Source organism: Anopheles stephensi, chromosome 3, assembly GCF_013141755.1.
Source record: "Anopheles stephensi strain Indian chromosome 3, UCI_ANSTEP_V1.0, whole genome shotgun sequence".
In the NCBI taxonomy this organism is placed as follows: Eukaryota; Metazoa; Arthropoda; class Insecta; order Diptera; family Culicidae; genus Anopheles; species Anopheles stephensi.
This window is the reverse complement of record NC_050203.1, coordinates 53,873,401-53,893,065: the sequence shown is the minus strand read 5'-3', so window position 1 is coordinate 53,893,065 and position 19,665 is coordinate 53,873,401. Positions and strand designations below refer to the sequence as shown.

Sequence of the window (19,665 nt, the reverse complement as noted above, 5' to 3'; positions counted from 1 at the left end):
CCGTGGAAATACCACGCGGGATTCCATCTATCGTGCCCTCTCTCTCACACACTCTCATTCGGCTCCCCATGGCTCACTGTGATGGCTCTCGGCTCGGGAACTTTTCGGCCCCGGTGGAATCGATGAGGCTCGCATTCGTATAGCGTTGGTCCGAGCGTTCGGTTGAATTTTCGAGCCAGTGATTTTCCACAAACGCGCGTTTTTCCACCGTGAGTGACCGCATTGTGATCTGTGGTGAGTGACAAAAAGGGAAGCAATGAAATTCCAAACCGTGACCTGCTGTGTGCTGTGGTGATACCGATTGTGGGTGATTTGGTTTTTCGGTGGAGAGAAAGTTCTGGGGCGAGTTAAAATGGTAGTGAGCACGAGTACCCCAATCGGGGGGTTGACAAACGGTGGCCAAGGGATGGTGGGCACAATCTTACGCATGTACAAACCACGCACACCGCGAGGTTCAGTGTCAAAGTTCCCCAGTGTCGGTAAGCTTTCGGTGGTCAGTGCGGATATTAACTACGAATCCATTCCGGGCACGGTCGGTGGTAGCGATGGTAACAATAATCGTGTTGCACACAGGGTGCTAGATTACGGCGATGAAGTTGCTGGCTGTGATGATGCGAAACAGCTAGTAAAGTTCGGTGCGGAGAAGCAGGCGAGCTCCAAGTGGCCCGATGGTTTGGAGGTCGATGGCGATGCGAAAGGTGCGTACCGATTTGCCGATACGGGAGTGCGTTCTGGTGGTGATCGGTTGGATGGATCGTGTTCCGGGTCGTCGTCCGGCGTTATTATCGGTAAACCGGTCAACTTGATGCTGTCCAAGATGTCGCTGCTGTGGAACACGAGCGGCTGGTTGCGGATCTACTGTGGACCGGATCGTAGCGAGATCAGTGCGGAGGATCGTAGCCGCATGATACATGTGGTCACGACGGCAACCACACTGGACGTGGTGAAAGATATGAACCTGCCGGCTGATTACACCCTGTGGGTAGGTTGTTTTTGTTTACTAAAGTCCTGGAGGGCAGCCATAAAGGGAGAAAGTGATGGCTTTGCTGGAATGCAACGGAACAGGTGGTTAATTGAATTTTGATGAATGGGAAACACAACACAACCCCAACCGGCGAGGCATCTCGAGTGCCCTTCCACGTTCGTTTCCGTGCGTCTTAAGTGTCATTTAGAACTAATCGCGAGGCCATCTCACACGGCATCGCATCTGCATCTTGTTAGCTATCGTGAGAATAAGGCACAACGCGAGAATGACGTTCGCGAAAAGAAGGTTTTTGTTAAATTAGCAGCTAATTACGGTGGCCAGCGCAAGGTGAATCGTAGCTTATGGCGAAGATGCTTAACCAACAGATTGATCGTGCTCGTTTAGCCACCGTCGATGGCGTAAAAATATGATTTCAAGCAAGCCGCTTATGAAATTGCTTCCCAATTAATTAGATGTTGGTTTGGAGCCATTACGCAACGGCCTGTTAGTGCGTGGTGAGCAAAGCATATCGGATCCGTTGGTGCGTCATGCTCAGCAAGCCTCGTAACGTCTCTTTCACTCGATCTCAAGATTGAGCTGAGCGATATGATGCTCAAGACTACTAAAAGAAAGCGTTTTAGTACCGTAGCGAATAGTATAACCCGTTTGACAGTACAATACAAAGGGGTGTGTGTGTGTGTGTCCACGATCGGATCGAACGCGGAACAGATCTTCCTGCTCACAAAGTTCAAGCTCACCCATCACTTACTTATGGCTGCAGTGTGTGCACTCGTTAAAAGTGAAACTCCATTCGCCGCCACCCATTTCCGTTGCATCTGCCACTCGGATGCAATTACTCCACCAAACAGGGCAGTGCAGTTGAACTTTCCTTTCGCTTGCAGGTACAGATCGGTGGCGGCCGGACGCGACGGTTGGAAGAAAACGAGTATCCACTGTTGGTGCAGGAGGAATTCTTGAAGTCGCTCGGTTACTTCGACGAGTCGCGCCGGGCCCGGCTCGGTATCGATCCGGAGCTGAAGTATCTGATCCGGTTCCACATAGGCCCGGCCGAGATACCGATGTGCAAGGGTGTGCTCCGATCGGGCACGGTAGAGCTGCTGAAGGGGTTGATGTTTCCTCAGTGGCGTCGCCGACATTTGGCGATCGTTGGTAGCAAGTTGATCCTCTATTCCGGTAAGTACACGCTGCTTAAGATATATTTTTGACAGCTCTTATCATTGGTACGCGTATGTCTCCAACACAGGAAGTTCTACGTTTCCACCGGAAGTGTACGAACTGGCCGGTGCGAACGTGTTCGAGCATGCCCCGTGCGACAACCGGCTGATGATCAAGATCGTACCGAAGTGTGGCAGCTCGTCCAGCGCCCGGGACAGTCTCGACCGGGACTCGTCCATTGCCAGCGTGGAGTTTATCGATTGTTCCGGAACGGTTGGTGTGTATCCCGGATCGGCGGCAGCCCCAGCCAGCCATTCGGCCGACCGTGAAACGGTACTGTTCCTGGGCTTCCGTGAGTCTTGGGAGCGCGACCAGTGGAGCGTCTGGCTGTCGGTGGTAAGTTTTCGTTCACGGCTCAAAGGGCTCAGGAAAGGGTTTGGGGTTCCACCCCAGCAGTTCCATCCCACCTGGAGTGAGTGCTTTTCCCTTTCGGGAAGAAATACATCCATTAGTGGTCGGCTTAACGGGGGGAGACCGTTCCTTGCCTTCCCAGAGCTGTACAGTCGAAGGCGAAGCGCATCAAGTGTCCGTAAGTTTGGAAGGTCACACTGCAAATGCATGCGTTTCGGATCGATGGCTTTCCAAATTGTCGATCGTGTACGTGTTCTGCTGTGCATTCGGGGAGGCATTTTAAACAAACGATGCAACAATCTTCCTGCGCAAGAACGCAAACGTTCGGATTGGCGAAAAAACGGGGCAAACGGTTTCGTGTGCCTTCCGGAGCACGATTTCACTCGTGCTCGTGCACGCCGCATCGTTTAATCACGCTACGTTTGCGTTTACTTTACGTTTGCTATTGAGCAAAACCATGAACCCCCCCCCCCCCCCCCCCCATAATGGTCGGGTGGGTTAAATTAATTTTGAAAAACAACTTTGATTGCATTCTATACGGAGCGTATGCATTCTTCGGGGAAAGGAAAGCTAATGGAGAGGAAAATAGCAAAACCAAGGGAAAAGGGTTGTAGAATGAAGAAATAGACATTCTGGCACAAAAAAATCCAGTAAATTGTTCAAACAAAATGAACATATGTAAAGGGATTGCTTGGTTGTTCACAGATTTGTTTCTTTAAGGGGTGTATGAGTTCTATGGGAGCTGTTTTAAGATGGTGTCCGTTTTATCGAGTGATTTAAATTGTGAGTGAGAGACACGTCTTCGGCTCTTCCTTGTTTTTACTGCTTAACTGTTTATTTTGCTCTTTTCCTGTAATGCTGTTGCTTGATTAAATTCTCTTCAGGTAAATTTTCTTTTTAGAATGATATCTGATTATTGGTTTAATTACTGGCGTAAATATTAATATAAAAATAACTCTCTCAAGTAACTAAGCAACCTAAGCCGACTAAGACTATTTATTTGCTATATTTGCAAAAAATCTGACGTCTGACAGATGCCCGTTGAACTGTTCATTTGTTTCTCTCTTTATTAATTTAAAAACTATATTTTTCTACCATCCTATACGTCCATGTTGTTCTATGTTCTTAGCAGCATTTCTTTTCTGTGTCTTTAATAAATGAATCCATTTTTTTGTTCAACGAGCTTGCCATCTCATAAGTAGTATCCTACAGTGCCGGACAATATAGTAAATTTCCACTTAGTTTTGAAAAATTATAAAAGAGTTTATGAAAACAATTTGCAATCGGTTTAATTTCACATAATTTAATGGAAGTTTCTGGGGAACCGATCAGTGCGAGATTTGATGCCGAGCATCGTTTTGTCATTCTGATTAAAACCAAAACTTCATACATCAAATTTAAAAATCAAACAAAACATCTTGGTTGCGAAAAATTAGTGCCAGTGAGTGAGTGCCGGGGCCGTTATTAAGCCTTTAACCATATTTTTATGGTTTTGGGCGTCTCGTCTGTTTTTTTTTTTACCTATAATTCAGTCTAACTTCCTCATGAAACAAGTAAGAGTTATTTAACAATAAATTTTTTGATTTTCAATTTTTTGATCGGTTATTTGATGGTAATACCAAGTAGAAATATCAATGGCAGTTGTTTGAAAACGCAAATATAAAAGTAGTCTTATTCAATTGTCCGTCATTATATACTTTTGTGTATTAAAATTTTACAAAAATGTTTTTAAAGAATACCCAGTTTCTCTACCATGGTCACTCATTTGATACTGTGTATTGTGTAGGATTAAGGGTCGAATCCCGTCCGGCACGCCTTCCTGTGCTGATTATCCAGCTTTAACTCAATATAGAGGGAGCTCCAAAACCTTTCGAGATTGTAGTGCCAAGGAAGAAGATCATTGTTATTATACTGTCCTTTCCAATGCCGAAAATCATGCGGAACTGAATATCCAATTATGGGTAAAATTAAATCAAGGGAGGCAGAAATGGTAGACCAAGACCTTGCAAGGTTATAGCTCTAAAGCAGGAGAAAAGAAAGTTCTGTAAAACAGACTGATTTAATGGAGGTTTCTGGAGAACAAATTCATTTTTTAAATGTTGTTCAAAGATAGACTATTTGTTTAATAATTAGATAAGAAGCCTCAACTACCTGTGGGTGATTTTCCTTATACTTATAGTCTTCCTATCACTTACATTCAAACACATTCATGACGTTTTATGCGCTTTGTCTGCGTATTTTGAAAGCCTTAAGCCAGACACAACAAAAACCGATCCAAAATGTGTGCCAATTAGAGCTGCATTAGACTAACATTGCTCTCGTCTTAGGCAGTTAACCATTAATTGAATCTTCAAAGTGCACATTCAGAACGAGCGCGGACCGTTTTGCACAAATTGGAATGTTTTTACCGTGCTGGTGCAGGTGGAGGCAGATCATAACAAAAACCACACAGGCCCCATCTTCTGCCCATCTTTTCGGTTTTCCCTATCACCGAACGAGAAAGAGCACAAACAAAGAAAACTGAATGTACGGAATCACTACCGGTTGGAAGAAGATTTGAACAACGGGGAGTTCGTAGCAAGTCAAAGCAACGTTAGACACGCTTGAAAGCATCCCCTAAACCGTCTCCCTTTTACTAGGGTGAATCATTAAGCTCCAGTTGATCCTGAACCGTAACGTTTTTTCGTTGTTGTTAGGTCCGCTGCTCTCCAAGCAAACCACACACACACACATGATGATCATCAAGTCCATGCCTCTTGGTGGGTCACCCAAACGAAGGACCAATTTTCCACCAGCTATCTCACAATGAAAGTAAAACTCTACCGCCTTTGCAATGATCACAAACGGCCTCGGGTCAACAGGGTCTTTTGCTGGCTGGATTTAAAAAACATACACACAAAAATCCTAACCACTAACCATGTGCCTGTAATGCCGTAGCGGAAATGGAAATCAGACATTTCTCTTTCACTCACCACTGGTGACCGGTCCTGCCCGGTGCGTAACTTGAGAATGATTGAGCGCGCACGCAAGAGAGAGCGAGAGAGATAGGACAGTTTTTCCAGTTAAAGTTTTCCGATGCGTGACGAGGGGTCCAAGCGTGTGAGTCAGTCAGTATATGGAAGATGCCGTGAGGGTGATTGTGTCATAAGATGTGAAGCGCATGATACGGTCCGGCCTTCGGCAGTTGCGCTCAGAGTGCCACCCGAATGGTTCCGAAACCGCCCCGCCGTGGATCAGGGTTGTAAATTGAATAACTACACAGCGTCGTCTTTGGTGGTGATCATCTTCTGCGCAATCGTGTTTGTAACTAAGACGACGCTTACACTATCGGCCAATTGACAAATTGAGGGGAAATTGTGGTCGATGGCGAAGTTTTTTTTCCTCCCTGTGGCGATCTTGTGACAAACGAAACTCGGCGGGTGGTTTGATGTCGCAAAATTTGCAACCTTTGCTGTGGTTGAAGATGTTAACGAACCGAACAAAATCGCGCATAAAACGTTGCGCAAGGACTTGTTCAAACAATTAATCGTAGGTGTTGTCAACAATTCGTGTCATTTTTAAGCTTACAAAGACACATCCGGAGTGAGGCGATTGGCAAGGCATGCTGGCATGTTGGCATGTTGTATGGTGAGTCCTTTTTTTCTTGGTGGGTGGTTCAGCCTCGGTGGCGTCGCTGTGCAAAGTAGCGTGGCCGGGTAAGGCGCATGCATGCTGCACTAATTAGTGAGCCGCGTGGTTACAACATTCAGCATATGAATGTGTTGACATGTAAAGGGAATTGAAATGAAGTAAGCACATTACTTTCGTACTCGAAAGATTTGTTTATTCATTAGACGATTTTTAAAGGTGGCGCACAGTCTTGACCTGAATATGTGTAAAGCTTTATTAGACGACTTTGGGGATATTTTATTGAACAGGTGTAAGGTCATTTATATCATTTGGACATTCCTTCATTTTATAAACCGTATCGTTATTTACTTATTATCAAACGCTACAGCCGCCCCGCCATCTTGACTTGCTGCAACAATCTTCGATATCGCTCATGGTCTAGCGGCACAGTCTTCCAATCCATTATCTTGGTCATTCTGGCCGATGCATCCACGCCATCACTTCTTCTCAATTTAGGACCACTTTACCAGGCATTACCAGGGCTTTATAAAGTGGGTCGTCCGGAGTCATTCTCATGATTTGACCAGTCTTGGCGAGTCCAATTCGCTGCAAGATGGTGAGATGACCGTACAACACGTAGACCTCATCATTGTTACGACTCCTCCATTATCCTTCCACACATACGGGGCCAAAATTTCCTCTGAGCAGTTTTCAAAAAGTTCTTCCTCTCGACCGCTGAACAGAGTTCTTGTACCCAGTTTCGTCCTTCGCAACAGGTATTTTGAGTGAAGAAGTTTCCTTAGACTGTAGTATGACCGGTTGGGCGCTCACCCTTAACTCAACATCAATGCTGTTTTCGTTGCTGACTTTTGACCCCAGATAGCTGAAGTTTTGGGCGATTTTAAAGGTGTGATCACCTATCTCAACAACACTCATGTGTTAATTTTGCTACTATCACCACTAAACCCGAGGTTTTTCTAAGTCTCATAATTATAACTTACTTATTTATCAGGTGCTACAACCGCTTTGCGGTCTTGGCCTGCTGCAACAATCCTCGATACCGATCACGGTTTAGCGCCGTCGTCTGCCAATCCGTTATTTCGGCCGTTCTGGCGGACGCATCAACGACATCGCTCCATCTCAATTTGGGCCTACCACGCCTTCTCTGTCCGTGTGGACGGCCAAAAGGACTTTACGGGCTGGGTCGTCCGGTGTCATTCTCATGACGTGACCAGCCCATCGGAGCCTGGCGAGCACGATGGTAAGATCATCGTACAGCTCGCAGAGCTCGTCATTGTAGCGGCTCCTCCATTGTCCTTCCACACATACGGGGCCAAAAATCCTTCTGAGCATCTTCCTCTCGAACGCGGCTAAGAGGGCTTCGTCAGTATTGAACAGAGTCCATGTCTCAGAGACGTATGTGAGTACTGGGACTAAAAATGTTCTGTACAGTCCCAGTTTCATCTGTCGCGACAGGTATTTGGAGTGGAGAAGTTTCCAGTGGAGAGTTATTACGTATCCATAATAATCAAACTGAGTTAAGACGATGATGAGCACATAGTATACAATAGGTTCAGTTGCTTCGATCAGTTGGGAGTTCCTTCCCAATTCCTTCGCTCGACACCGTGCTCATTGTCAATGAGATATTTTTTACAATCGCTAACACATAGATAAAACTATCGTTTTTTTCCTGGATTTTTTTCACCAATAAATTACGAAAGGTGAAGGTAAAACAATATTATTTTCTACAATATTTGAAGAGTGGGGTGGTCCGGTGGCGATGAGATCTGACAAATCATTTTAGTGCCAAAGAGGAAGAACACATTTGAAGAGTATTAAAATACAGATGGGTGGTTAGAGTATAATTCTTCTTGACTTTCGACCCTGCAATGCCAGGTCATGCCGGCCAGCTAATGGCTTGCCTTGATAGGATTATTGGTAAAACCATTTAATTGGATGGTCAACTCCCGCTACGGAAGAACGGTCCGGGTGGGACTGGATCTCCGTTCCTGTAAAGTAAAGATCAACCATCGGACCGGTACAGAGTGGCCAGAATTGATCCTATATTGGCCGTTTCCGTCTTTGTCCTGAGTTCTGAGAAGATCTTGTAAAACTTGAAGCTGTTATAACTGATTGTCAGCATGCAGCTCCTTATTTCCACCCTCCTTGTATAAAGTTGATAGTTTTACCAAAATTTCAATTGAAATTCCTCGGTGGTTTTCTTCGGTGTAACAGACAAAAGACAGTTGCATGGATAGCTAGAAGATCATTGCTGAGTCATTTTTCATTCGATATCGATCAATTCGGAATCAATCTCTTTTTTTTATGCAGACTGCACTTGTTGGAATTATATAGGAAGTAGTAAAAACCATTGCTCCAAACGCTTGTCCGCAACAAATCACTTCCTAAACCATCGCCCTACCATCCATTCCAACAAATTGAACGACAGTGAACACAGTTGCAGAGAGTCAACAAACCATTACCTCCCGGGCGAAGATGACGACTTACGAAGCTTACGATTGTGGCACGTGTGAGATATGATACAACGACAATGTCTGAATCCATTTCCTCGTGTTTTCTTTCACTTCCTTTCGAGACAACAGCTCGGAAGTGCTTCGTGTTCGTCTCGCTCACCCCACTCCACTCCTCCATACACGCAGTCACCAATCGTTAGGCAGGAAAACAGTCCTCGGGTGAGCTTAGATCGAAATAATTTTATGTAATCACGTGTACCGTACACATAAGTGGTTGCCAGCGCTTAGTTGCCACCTAGTTGCGCGCCAAGCGTAGCGCACAGATCCAGCCCATCCTCCTGAACTCTTTCGCTTGTGGCAGTGAGGTCGGTGTTCTAGTCCAGTTGCGAGCGGGCGTTAGGTTGAGTAGGACGTTCTTCCGCTACGGGTGGAATCGGCTCAGCACAGGTGATCGTGTGTAAGGTGCTATGGTGCTGAGCAAGTGCATTATTAAGACGATGGGCGATGGAACGTCCAGCCTGAAGTCCAACAAGAGTCGTGTCACGTTCTCGGACGTGGAAACGATCGAGCTGGATTCGTTGGAGCTGGAGTTTGATAAGCTGGATCGTATACCGGATGGCGGTGGTGGAGTCGACGGTGGTGCAGTGAATGTGTGTGTTCACAATCAATTTCCAGTTAGTTTCGTTTGTGATTTAAAATTTTACGTTTATTCTGTGCTTAATGATCCTGAGAGAGTTTAGTGCCATCAGTGTTAACGTGATCATACTTTTGCAGGATGAACCGGACCGCAGCACTAGCCAGAGGTTGGATCTGGATGATTCCGGGCTGCAGCAGATACCGGACATCTTTCTGCAGGCACCGACCGCCGTCGAGGAGTTGCTGGCGGGTCGCAACAAGCTGCAAGAGATTGCCCTCCGTGCGTTGGGCCAGTTTACGTACCTGAAAGTGTTGCGCTTGAACGGGAATGCGCTGAAAGAGTTCCCGGACAGTCTGTACAGTTTGCGCGCCTTGCGGCTGCTGGATTTGAGCGAGAACGAAATACGCAGGCTGCCGGATAGTATAAGTGCACTCAAGAGGTAAGTGAAGAAGAGATAATATTATAAAATTAGTTTAAGTTCGTTGGGAATGGTCTCATGATTATAGTGTATAGATTTCGTTGGGTAAGCAAAGCAATTTATCCTGTAAGAATTTTAAAGAAAAAATGAGATATTTAACCACATAAACCAATCTTGCCGAACAAAAAATCCACGAGGCCTTTGATTGTGGCCCACGAAAAGAATTGCTTGCATGTATTCCTATCCTATCACTGAAGGCCTCGTTAAAGGATCTGCATTTAAAAGAGCCTGCCTAACAGGTCCATTGCTATGCAATTTGTAAGTGGCAGATATTTTATTCCCTACAAATAAGCATCTTAAATATATAAATCGCTGTTAGAGAGCTGGAATGAACGTAACACATTGTTCGTAACGGAAAATGTTTGAAACTTATCGTTTCGATGTTTTTCGAATACGCCGCAAGGTATGCAATGCGCATTAACACCGGTACGGCAGGCGCACAGTGGCTACAGTTTGAAATCAAAAGCGTTAGTCGAAAACGGTTAGTCAATACGATTTTTCATAGTTTACAGGTGTTTTTCGTATGTTTTGTGTATAAAATTTTTGTATAATACTAAACATTTTATCTTAATCTGATTGCCAATTGAAGCGATAAAAATATGAAGAGAAGGGAAATTTAAGAAAATGTGTGAAGCAATTAGTATTGTTCTGCATAAAGTTACACGACTAGAAATAGAATTGAAAGTTTCATCATAATTTAACATCAGGAATATTCTCTACCTTTTTCATGATGAGAATTATGATTGATTATTGGACTTTTTTTAAATGGACTCAAGACTCTTCTCTTTGTAGCTTCTGCTTCATAGTTCGTGAAAATTGTTTTTAAATCTATCCTTCATGGCTTAAAAGCGAAAGTGGTTTGCTAAAACATTATATGTAAATTTGAGTTTCACCCATACGTCTTGCGTTGTTTTCGTTCGTACACGTAGCGCACAAAATACCAACCGGAAATGTCTATCAAAATCGAAGATGATCTCAGTGTTGCTGTGCTGCGCGTACGAAAATCATTTCCAATCCGCAGACCGCATCATACAAAAGGAAACATTTTAGACCGGTTGCGTTAAGGATGTACCATAATGAGAGTTGGCAGAAGAAGGCAAAAAGGGCCCGATACTCATCAGCTCGGGCCGGATGAGCTGAATTTCCATATCGTCGCACTAATGAGTGAAGGCTTCGGTCGGAGAGTTGGTTCAAGGAGAGTAACGCCTGCACTTACTGGCGTGGCTGATACAAATCTCTACACAGATTGTGCGTTTTGTGTCGGGAAACTGTGACGGTTGGCTTGTGGGATATGAGTGGATTAAAGGCACAAATCTGCCGGTTGTACAATTGCGAAAGCTATGCAAACGACACACGCGTACACGCTCAGTCACTAAGTCAAGTGTCAATTCCAAGGGTACGACCGTACTGGAGCACCTTAATGGTAAATGAATTAATTACACATGCATGCGCGAAGCATACTGCCGGTTCTGCATGAGGAATCACTACCAAACGAGAGCCCGCCTATTTGCCGTGACCTATCCGTACGTGGTGCGTCCGTCGGCGAGCTTCCATACGCAGTGTGAGCCATTCTTATGATTCCACAGTCAAAATAATGCTAGCAAGAGAAACCGACGACACTAAAAACACATCCTTCTAGCATTTTTGTTTTGTTTCTGGTCCAACGTTACCGCGTTTCTCCGATGTGACATCGATTTCTGCTCGCAAGGTTCTGTTCTGGTGCTCGGGTGGCACCACTTCCGGCGGTTGTGCACTGAAGCGGATACTTAAAATTAGTCACTTAAAAAACCGAGAGGTAAAAACAACGACAGCATCGTAAAGTCATCCCTCTTCGGGGTGGAATCCGTTTTTCTTTCCATGTGAGGTCCCATGTTTATGTGAATCTTTGCATGTGAGTGTGTGTGTGTGTAATGGAGAGTTTTTTTGTTGTTGCTGCTGGTAGCATCTCGACCAGTCTTGTACGTGGGACAAGCTTGAAAGCAGCACAAACAGTAACGTGTAGGGACGGTTTCACCCAGTGCGGCTAGTGTGTGTGTGTGTGTGTGTGTGTGCTGTAGATGTCTGTCTGTGCCCGCTAGGAAGGTCCGAAGAAGTAGCCAACGTTTTTCCCTTTCGATCCATCCCCCGGTGTGAGGCAGTTTGAGAAGTTAGTCAGTCGTGAACGGTGGTGCTTGGCGGCGTGCCTTTAGTGCCTCAGTGTTTAGTGTTACACGTCGTTTGCTCCACGATGGAGGTTTTGCTGCGCCGCTAGCGTTGTGTACGGTCGAAGGAATGTGTTTGTTTGATTATTTGAAGTACTAAACTAGATCAGCCAGCCAGCCGATGGATTGTCATGTGAAATGACCAAAAGTGTCCCATTGTGCGCGTTACTAAGCAAGTGACATCTAGTTAGAACTAAAGAGTAACTCTACCATTGCTGGGCTTGAGTGTATGTGTGTGTGTGTGAGATAAAGAGAGAGTGATCTAAGTAAGCCAATAACTTCGGACGCCATTCGAAGGATGCTGTCTGCCGATGGTGCAATGGTGCAGTAGTGTGATGGGTGAAGTGAAATGTGCATGGAAGCGAGAAAACGAGGTGTGAATTTCGACACATCCCGTGACCCGGGTGTTGTGAGCGTGAAGATTTTTAAACGCTGATAGTTTATTGACCAGTGGACCAGTAGGCCGTACCCGACCCGTGTAGACCTTCCGCGGATTGAAGTGCTTTGTGCATTGAGAGCGGTGCGCAATTGTGCAATAGAAGAAGGCTCAAACGATTTCAATGCCCATCGAAGCGAGGAAACAAGAAGTTTGTTTTCGAAAGTGAACGACTGCAGAAGGTGTCTGTGTCTGTGCGTCTGTACCAATTGAAGTGCCTAGAACTGTGGCTTCTACTAAAGCGATCTAGAGGTATGGAAGCTCTACCGCACTCCAAGTGAACGTGATATTTGTCTAGCTGTGTGTGTGTAGTAGGATTACTTTTACCATTTCACGCCCGTCTTCGACGCCGCGTGCTGTCCTCTGACCGTGACGTACTTTCGGCGGCAGTTTTTAACCTCACATACACATTGCAAGCTGTCCAGCTCGTATGGCTTTGGTATAGTGTTTCGAAAATCTCGTCCAGCAAACAGATAAGCACACGGCAAGGACAGTGGGTCGAAAACGAAATGAGAAAGGGAAAACTGACCCAAGCGAGATACGGAGCGTGTGGAGCGATAGTGGAAAAAAGAAGCTTTATCGATGCGAATAATCGCCCTGCGAAATCTCTGGTTAACGAACTGTTGCTTCTAATTTTCAACTTTCCGTCGTTGTCACTGATTTTATTGCAGTGCTGGAGATGGTTTATGGATATGTTTATGGCCGTTTGGTTGCATTTTTTAACGAAAAGGTAGCTAATAAAGTGCACTTTTGCGTGAGTGGAGTGAGGTGAGACAGTTTAATTAGTGCTTGACGTCTTGACTGGACGATTGACGTTATGGAATAATAATTCAAATAAAGTAAAAATTACTCAGTAGATTAGTCTAATGGGAAGATAATTTTATGAATCATACTCATTAGTTACAACGGTCGTACGGTTTGAAAATGTTGGGTCAATTCTTGGATCATCCTTTTTAATTGAATTCATTCGCCAGAGGTTTTGCGCCTGAAAGTATGCAATGTAAGCAAGGAATCAATTAATGTTTGAATCTGCATTTTTGTAGCGATAATTTTCTTTATGTTCTTTGGAAATTCGAAGAAGTCTTTAAAACCACACAATGATTCAAATTAAACATTTAAGATAAAGAAAAGCGTCTTTAAAAGAACTGCCCAGCAAACGTGCGTTAAGGCATACGATCAACAAGGGGAATGAAGGGATGAAACGAGTGCCAAGCAAATGGCAGGTGGAATACATTAGTTACACTATGCTGAGCTCTTCTTTTAAGCGCTATGAATATTCAATCTAGCTTTGTTTTGTTTCTGCTCAAGTATAAGCTTCCACCGTAAAACAGAATGTACCTGTCGAGAAAAAAAGCGATGTCGTCAGTTTTCTTATACCACCTATGCAGCTTCAATACCTACCATGTGACCTAAATTGAAGCTATGCAAACCCACCGCATGGCTCGTATGTTACTGTCCACTTACCTTTTTACTATCGCTTAAAGAAAAACTGGGTTTGAAAAAAAGAGCCATTCCATTTAGCTTTAGGCGAACAAATCGAACGGGCGGATTCACGAATTTACGGCGCACTGTTGAGTAACGGCGCAGCTTAACGAAAGGAGAATGGGTTCATGAAAACCAAATACCAGCGCACACGCGGCCCGAATAAGGCAAACAAAAAAAAAAAACGCGCACGTCACATAAGCACCAAACCGAAAGAAACACGCACGCAGCTCTCAGCTGCAGCTTACGTCTTTCGATGCACCGAGCGAAAATGGTGAAGCATTTCCCTCTTCTTCTGTGTTAACCTGACTGAGCCCAGGGAGAACCTTTTTTCTCCGTACCAGAGGTGGAGTTCAGCCCGCGAAGGGTGCAAGAGTCCGGAGATCTATTGTTTATGGTCAAGGAAGCGCATCAGCATTGATTGAAACCGATCTGCTAGTGGGAGTACACGGGCAGATGCTAGGAGAGGTTGGCTATTTTTTTTTTCGGTTGGCGGAAAACTGCTACTGAGCGAAGGTATCATTTACGTGAGTGAGGAGCAGAAAACACGGGCATCGGTTGTAAAATTATGACCCGATATTAAGTGATCACGCAAATGATTGAGATCCACCGGCCGAACCGGGTGGAAAAGAAAGTGAAATCCATCACTCGGTCTGAGGGCCAGTTGATCCGTAAGTGAGCCATGAAATGGCCGGCTGGCCGGATCACTGTTTTGATGGTTACTTATCTCATTTACATAACGACAGCCGGGGGGTAGCGTACCGAAACGAGCTCCTTGGTGACTTCTTTTTCCTTTCGCGAATGATCCAGTATAGTTCATTGACAAGCATGCAATGATTGCAGCTGCAGCTTTAAAGACCAAATCGCTCATATCGTTCCTCATTCCTTTACAGCTTGGAAGAGTTTACAATCGAAAGGAATGAGTTACGCGAACTGCCCGACAGCCTGAGAGCACTCCCGAGCTTACGGATCTTGAATGCGGCCTACAACCAGCTGGAACAGTTACCATCCTTCATGGTGAACAACATGCGCTCGATGACTCTGTTTGTACGTATAGTGTTGGGGATCTAAAATGTGAAAAAATCTGACGACTCCTCTCTTACATTCAGCAACGAAACGACTCTCTTCGGAATGGACACCAGCAGCAACGGGATGGGTCGCAGAAGAGCGACGATAAGCCGGACATACCGCTCACTAAGGTGAATCTGCGAGGCAACCAACTGAAAGGAAGCATTATTCTTGGAAACTATGGAGTAAGTAGTTTCTTTATGAAGTCCTTCTGCATGCTGTACTAACCCTTGCTTTTTCTCTCTCCCACTACAGCTCCTAACGCAGCTAGATGTGAGTGAAAACTCGATCGAGGTTATGGACCTGTCGGCGCTGGACAAGCTGGAGACGATCCAGTGCTGTCGGAACAGTTTGCGCGAGCTAACACTCAGTGGACGGAATCTTCACTCGTTGATAGCGGGCAACAATAGTAAGTGCTTCAGTTAAACATGGCGTACTTCGAGTGAGGAATCCCTTAATAATCTCCCCCCCCCCCCGCTCTACACTTAGATCTCACGAAAATATCTGTCCGCGCGACACCGACCCACCTGAAGCACATGGACCTTAGCTTCAACTGTCTGCAGGAGCTGCCCGACTGGTTGGTCGGTTGCCACCAGCTAAGGACGCTGTACGCGAACAACAATCAGATCCACACGATCTCGGAACATCTGCTCAACAACGAGCATGCGACGATCCAGACACTGCACCTAGCGTACAACCGGTTGACCAACTTCCCGCCGATGGTGAAGCGGAAACTCCCGCTGCAAAAGCTCTACCTGCAGTGCAATCTTATCGAGGATTTGCCGGAAAACTTCTTCATCGCTTGCGAGCGTTTGACGATCTTGAACGTGTCGAGCAACAAGCTGATGACGTTACCGATCATTTTCGGATCGAGTTGCAGCTTGGAGCGACTGTACGCGACCAACAACTCGCTCACCGATCGCGTGCTGGACTCGTTGATCTGTTTGCCCCGCCTGCGCGTGCTTCACCTGGGGTACAATCTGCTGACGACCATGCCCGAAACGTGCATTAGCTGCTGGGGCGATCTGGAGGAGCTGGTGATCTCGGGTAACAAGTTGCGCCATCTGCCGGAAAATCTAGCCAACAGTGCGAGCTTGAGAGTGCTGCGGGTGCACTCGAACCAGCTACAGTCGGTACCGAGTTTGGGCAGGACGATTACACTCCGTGTGCTGGATCTTGCCCACAATCAGCTGGACAAAGTGAACATTGCGTCTTTGGTGCCGCGAAATCTGCAATTCCTCGATTTGTCCGGCAATCGACAGTTGCAGGTGGATGCACAACAGCTGCAGGCTTGCAGAACACAGCGCCCGATGGCGCTGGTGGATGTGTCGGGGAAGAATCGGCCCTCACTACCAACAGCTCCCTTACCTTACCAGGAGCACGAAGACTACGAACCCTGCTGGAAGGTTGGATTCGCCGAAACGAGCGGATGTCTACCAAAGCTCTGCATAGCACAACTTCGATTGCCCGCATTTTGCAACTCCGAAGGTCTGTTTGGCCTTTTCGACGGTGAGTCGAGCAACGGTGTACCGAACCTGCTGGTGAAAGCAATCCCGAAGATCCTGCTCGAGGAACGAACCGTCAAGGAAACGGCGAACGACTACATGAAGTACACGCTGCTGTCGGCACACCGAGAACTCAAGCAGCGCGGTCAGCAAGAATCGGTAAACGTTACGCTCTGTCACATCGCCCGTAGTCGGCTTCCGTCTGAAGCGATGAGCTATCTGCCCCAAACGGTAGCCAGTGGACGGAAGTTCATTCTGCGTGTAGCGACCGTGGGCGAAAGTTCCGCCGTACTGATCAAACACAACCGCTGTGTGCTGCTGAACAAGGGAAGTCCAGCGAGAAAGCTGGGGCTGAGTGCCAACTTCCCAGTGACCGTGCCCGATCCCGAGGTACAGGAGGTGGTACTAAGCGATGCGGACGAGTATCTGGTACTAGGGAACCGGAAGCTTTGGGAGGTGATCACTATGGAAACGGTGGCGGAAGAGATCCGCAAGGAGGAAAACATTCTGCTAGCGGCAAAGCGTGTACAGGACATTGCGCAGAGCTATGGGGCGGAGGAGAATCTGAGTGTGATGATCGTACGGTTCAACAATCTCGGCACGGATGTGGATTTCTTGATGCGTGAGCTGCGTCAGACGATCCGGAAAAAGCCGACCCTAGTCCAGGGTGGCACCGGTGTGATATCGGGGTTCTGTAAGTGTGGATGTTGTTGCGAAACGAACAACAGCTGCTGTCATTCGGCAGCGGCAGTTCAGTTTGTGCGACATCCTTCGGGGAGGAGCGATCGATCATCGCCCAGCGGACAGAGTGATCAGACGAGTGGCAGTGAAACGGTCACCCTGCACGGAGTTCCCCGTTCGAAGGCTTCGGATGTGATCGGAGCTACCACGGGAGGGTCCGTGGTCAGTCGACGGCCTAACGCTACCTATCTGGCGAACGAACGACGCAGTCTGCGGGGTGGAGTGGTACGTGCCGTTCGGGCGAAAATCGAAGAGGAAAAGGAAAAGGAAGGTATGGACGAGTCTGATTCGGCCATGTCCGAGGAACAGTTCAAGTGTTGGGAGTACATGCTCGAACAGAACACTCAGCTCTTGTTCGACAAGGAGCTCAACACCATCTCGCGGGGGTTTGTAGCGAAGCGGACAGGAACGCTCGGTAACGGAGCGTCCGAGGCAGGGACAAACTCGTCCGGATCTACCGGTTCTGGGGCGAGCAATCTGACAAAGCTACAGCTTAAGAACCTCTCCACAAGCTCACCACAGCTGGCACAGCTCGAGAGCGACAGTGGCCTAAACTCTTCCCTGGCCAGTGGATACAGTGGCACGATGATGACGACCGCCCGTGCGACACCCTTCCTTTCGAAACAGTTCGGATCGACGCGATCCTTTCATCCGACATCCTCCCAGAGCTACTTCAAACCGATCCAGTACAACACACCCGGTGGCGCAGCTCGTCCGCGACCCATCAACACCGGCCCGAATGCGGCCTACTTTGGATCGCTGCAACGGTTGATGCCCTACAACCTGGAGTACGATGCAGCGACCGTGCAGGATCGTTACGGTTCGAACGGGAACGTGATCGAGCGGGACAGCACGCTCGAGCTGGACACGATCGATCCGGACGGTGGCCGGATGCGACAGTACTGGGGCGTTGCTACGACGGAGCTGTAAACATAATCGGACACCAGTTCGGACACACAACGGCGACGGAAACGCAACGGAAACGTGTAAATCGCACGGCTGCTCGCGGACCGTGGATCCGGTTTGCCGGTGGCGCTGCTGTATTTCGTTCCGATCGATCGATCCTTTGCCGTTTGGTTTTGTTTGTAGCAATAAATTAAATAAATATGTACACATTTGAATAGGATACCGGATACCAGTGTGTTTGTTTTGTGCTCTCTCTCTCTCTCTTTTTGTTGCCCTGTCACGATGCGATTGCCTCTAATTGTGTAAGTAGAGCAGTAGAGTTCGCGGTATGACTGTGTATATAGCTACATAATGTAGGACGTCAGTTCTCCTTTACACACAGAGGTGTTTTTGTGGGCTCTCGGGCTTAGATTGACTCGTTTGGCAAGTGAACTGTCCTTATCTACGGTTTCTTACCTTTGCCACTAAACATTGGTCAACTTTGGAGCGCTGTCTGCTGTACATCCGATCTTACTTACACACTAGCACTACTACACTCATCGGCTGAGCTTCTGAGCCTCTCCCCCCTCTTCAGCAAGATTGATCGATTTTGATTTTGTTTAAGTCTCCAAAGAAACCGTTTTGGCTACGTTTCGGCAATGAGTTGCGCACCGTACCTACACAAACGGAACGAAGTTTCAAGGAACGAACATTGGTTTTTGGGGAGACTGGTGTGGACCTAACACTGGGTCCCGGGCCTATTTACCATTCCGTGCCGGACATTGTTTTGTTTTACGTATGGGATTGGACTATCGCACCTCGCAATGCTCTCTCCTTCTCTCTCTCAGCTCTCTCTAACTATCGGTGTCCAAGACGACTAGCACCGGGTGATTTATAATTTTAGTTTTTACTTACTTACTTACACTTCTTCTGTCTACACTGCTATACGACTAGTTCTACACTCATTTTAGACTTCATTGTACGCGCTATGTACTGGTTGATTGTTTTGGGGGGTGGTGCTGCTTAAAGGAAGTTTTCACGGTGAAGTAACCGAAAGACCGAAAGCCATCCACCGACCGGTATGGCACATTCAATTACGGGTTTTTTTCAACGGATAAACCCCAGAGAACTACGGTGGAACAAATCACACAAACGCAAGTGAAACAAATCCGAACGTGACGGAACGTGCTCGTAACTAGTGCAAGCTATGGCGCAGCGGTACTCCCTTGCGCCTGCATCAGTAGTGCAGGGCGGACGTTCCATTCTGGGGCGGTTGCTGTCCAATCACCCCGAGCGGCGGTGCCGGTGGCGGTGGAACGGAAGGTGCCGTGGGTGCGCCGGAAGCTGGAAGTTGCGTTTGCGGCGGTGGCGGACAGTCACCGAGCCAGGAGTCGGGACTCGGCGGGAAGTCGGGGTAGCCGTGGGCGGGACTAGAATCGTTGCTGAGGTCCGACACTGCGCTACCGTGCAGCCCAGGGCGGCGAGCACCAGGGTGCATCGAGCTTAGTGGTTGACCTGTGAAAACGGGAGGCTCCGCTTAGTGCTTGGGGATGACTTCCCATGCGAGCATGGGGGGGGGGGGGGGGCGAGGGGAACTG

At 47.1% G+C, this 19,665-nt stretch overlaps 2 protein-coding genes across 9 annotated transcripts in view; one reads left to right on the top strand and one right to left on the bottom strand.

Moving 5' to 3' along the window:
• Positions 1 to 63: 63 nt before the first annotated feature.
• Positions 64 to 18,734, top strand: LOC118513314 (protein phosphatase PHLPP-like protein). The gene is made up of 8 exons (XM_036058902.1): positions 64 to 982; positions 1,867 to 2,158; positions 2,229 to 2,536; positions 9,409 to 9,710; positions 14,762 to 14,915; positions 14,978 to 15,121; positions 15,192 to 15,345; positions 15,426 to 18,734. Exons 1-8 carry the CDS (start codon positions 353 to 355, stop codon positions 18,110 to 18,112), a joined length of 4,671 nt encoding a protein of 1,556 aa, XP_035914795.1. The 5' UTR covers positions 64 to 352; the 3' UTR covers positions 18,113 to 18,734.
• The window catches only part of LOC118513328 (LIM/homeobox protein Lhx3), a 47,018-nt gene continuing 45,516 nt past the window's right edge, over positions 18,164 to 19,665 (bottom strand). For 7 of the 8 annotated variants that reach the window (XM_036058938.1, XM_036058937.1, XM_036058936.1 and 4 more), the window contains one exon: positions 18,164 to 19,582. In XM_036058938.1, coding sequence (XP_035914831.1) covers positions 19,305 to 19,582 — 278 coding nt within the window. In that variant the 3' untranslated portion in view covers positions 18,164 to 19,304. The remainder of the gene's footprint in view (positions 19,583 to 19,665) is intronic. The other variant, XM_036058942.1, reaches the window with a different exon arrangement.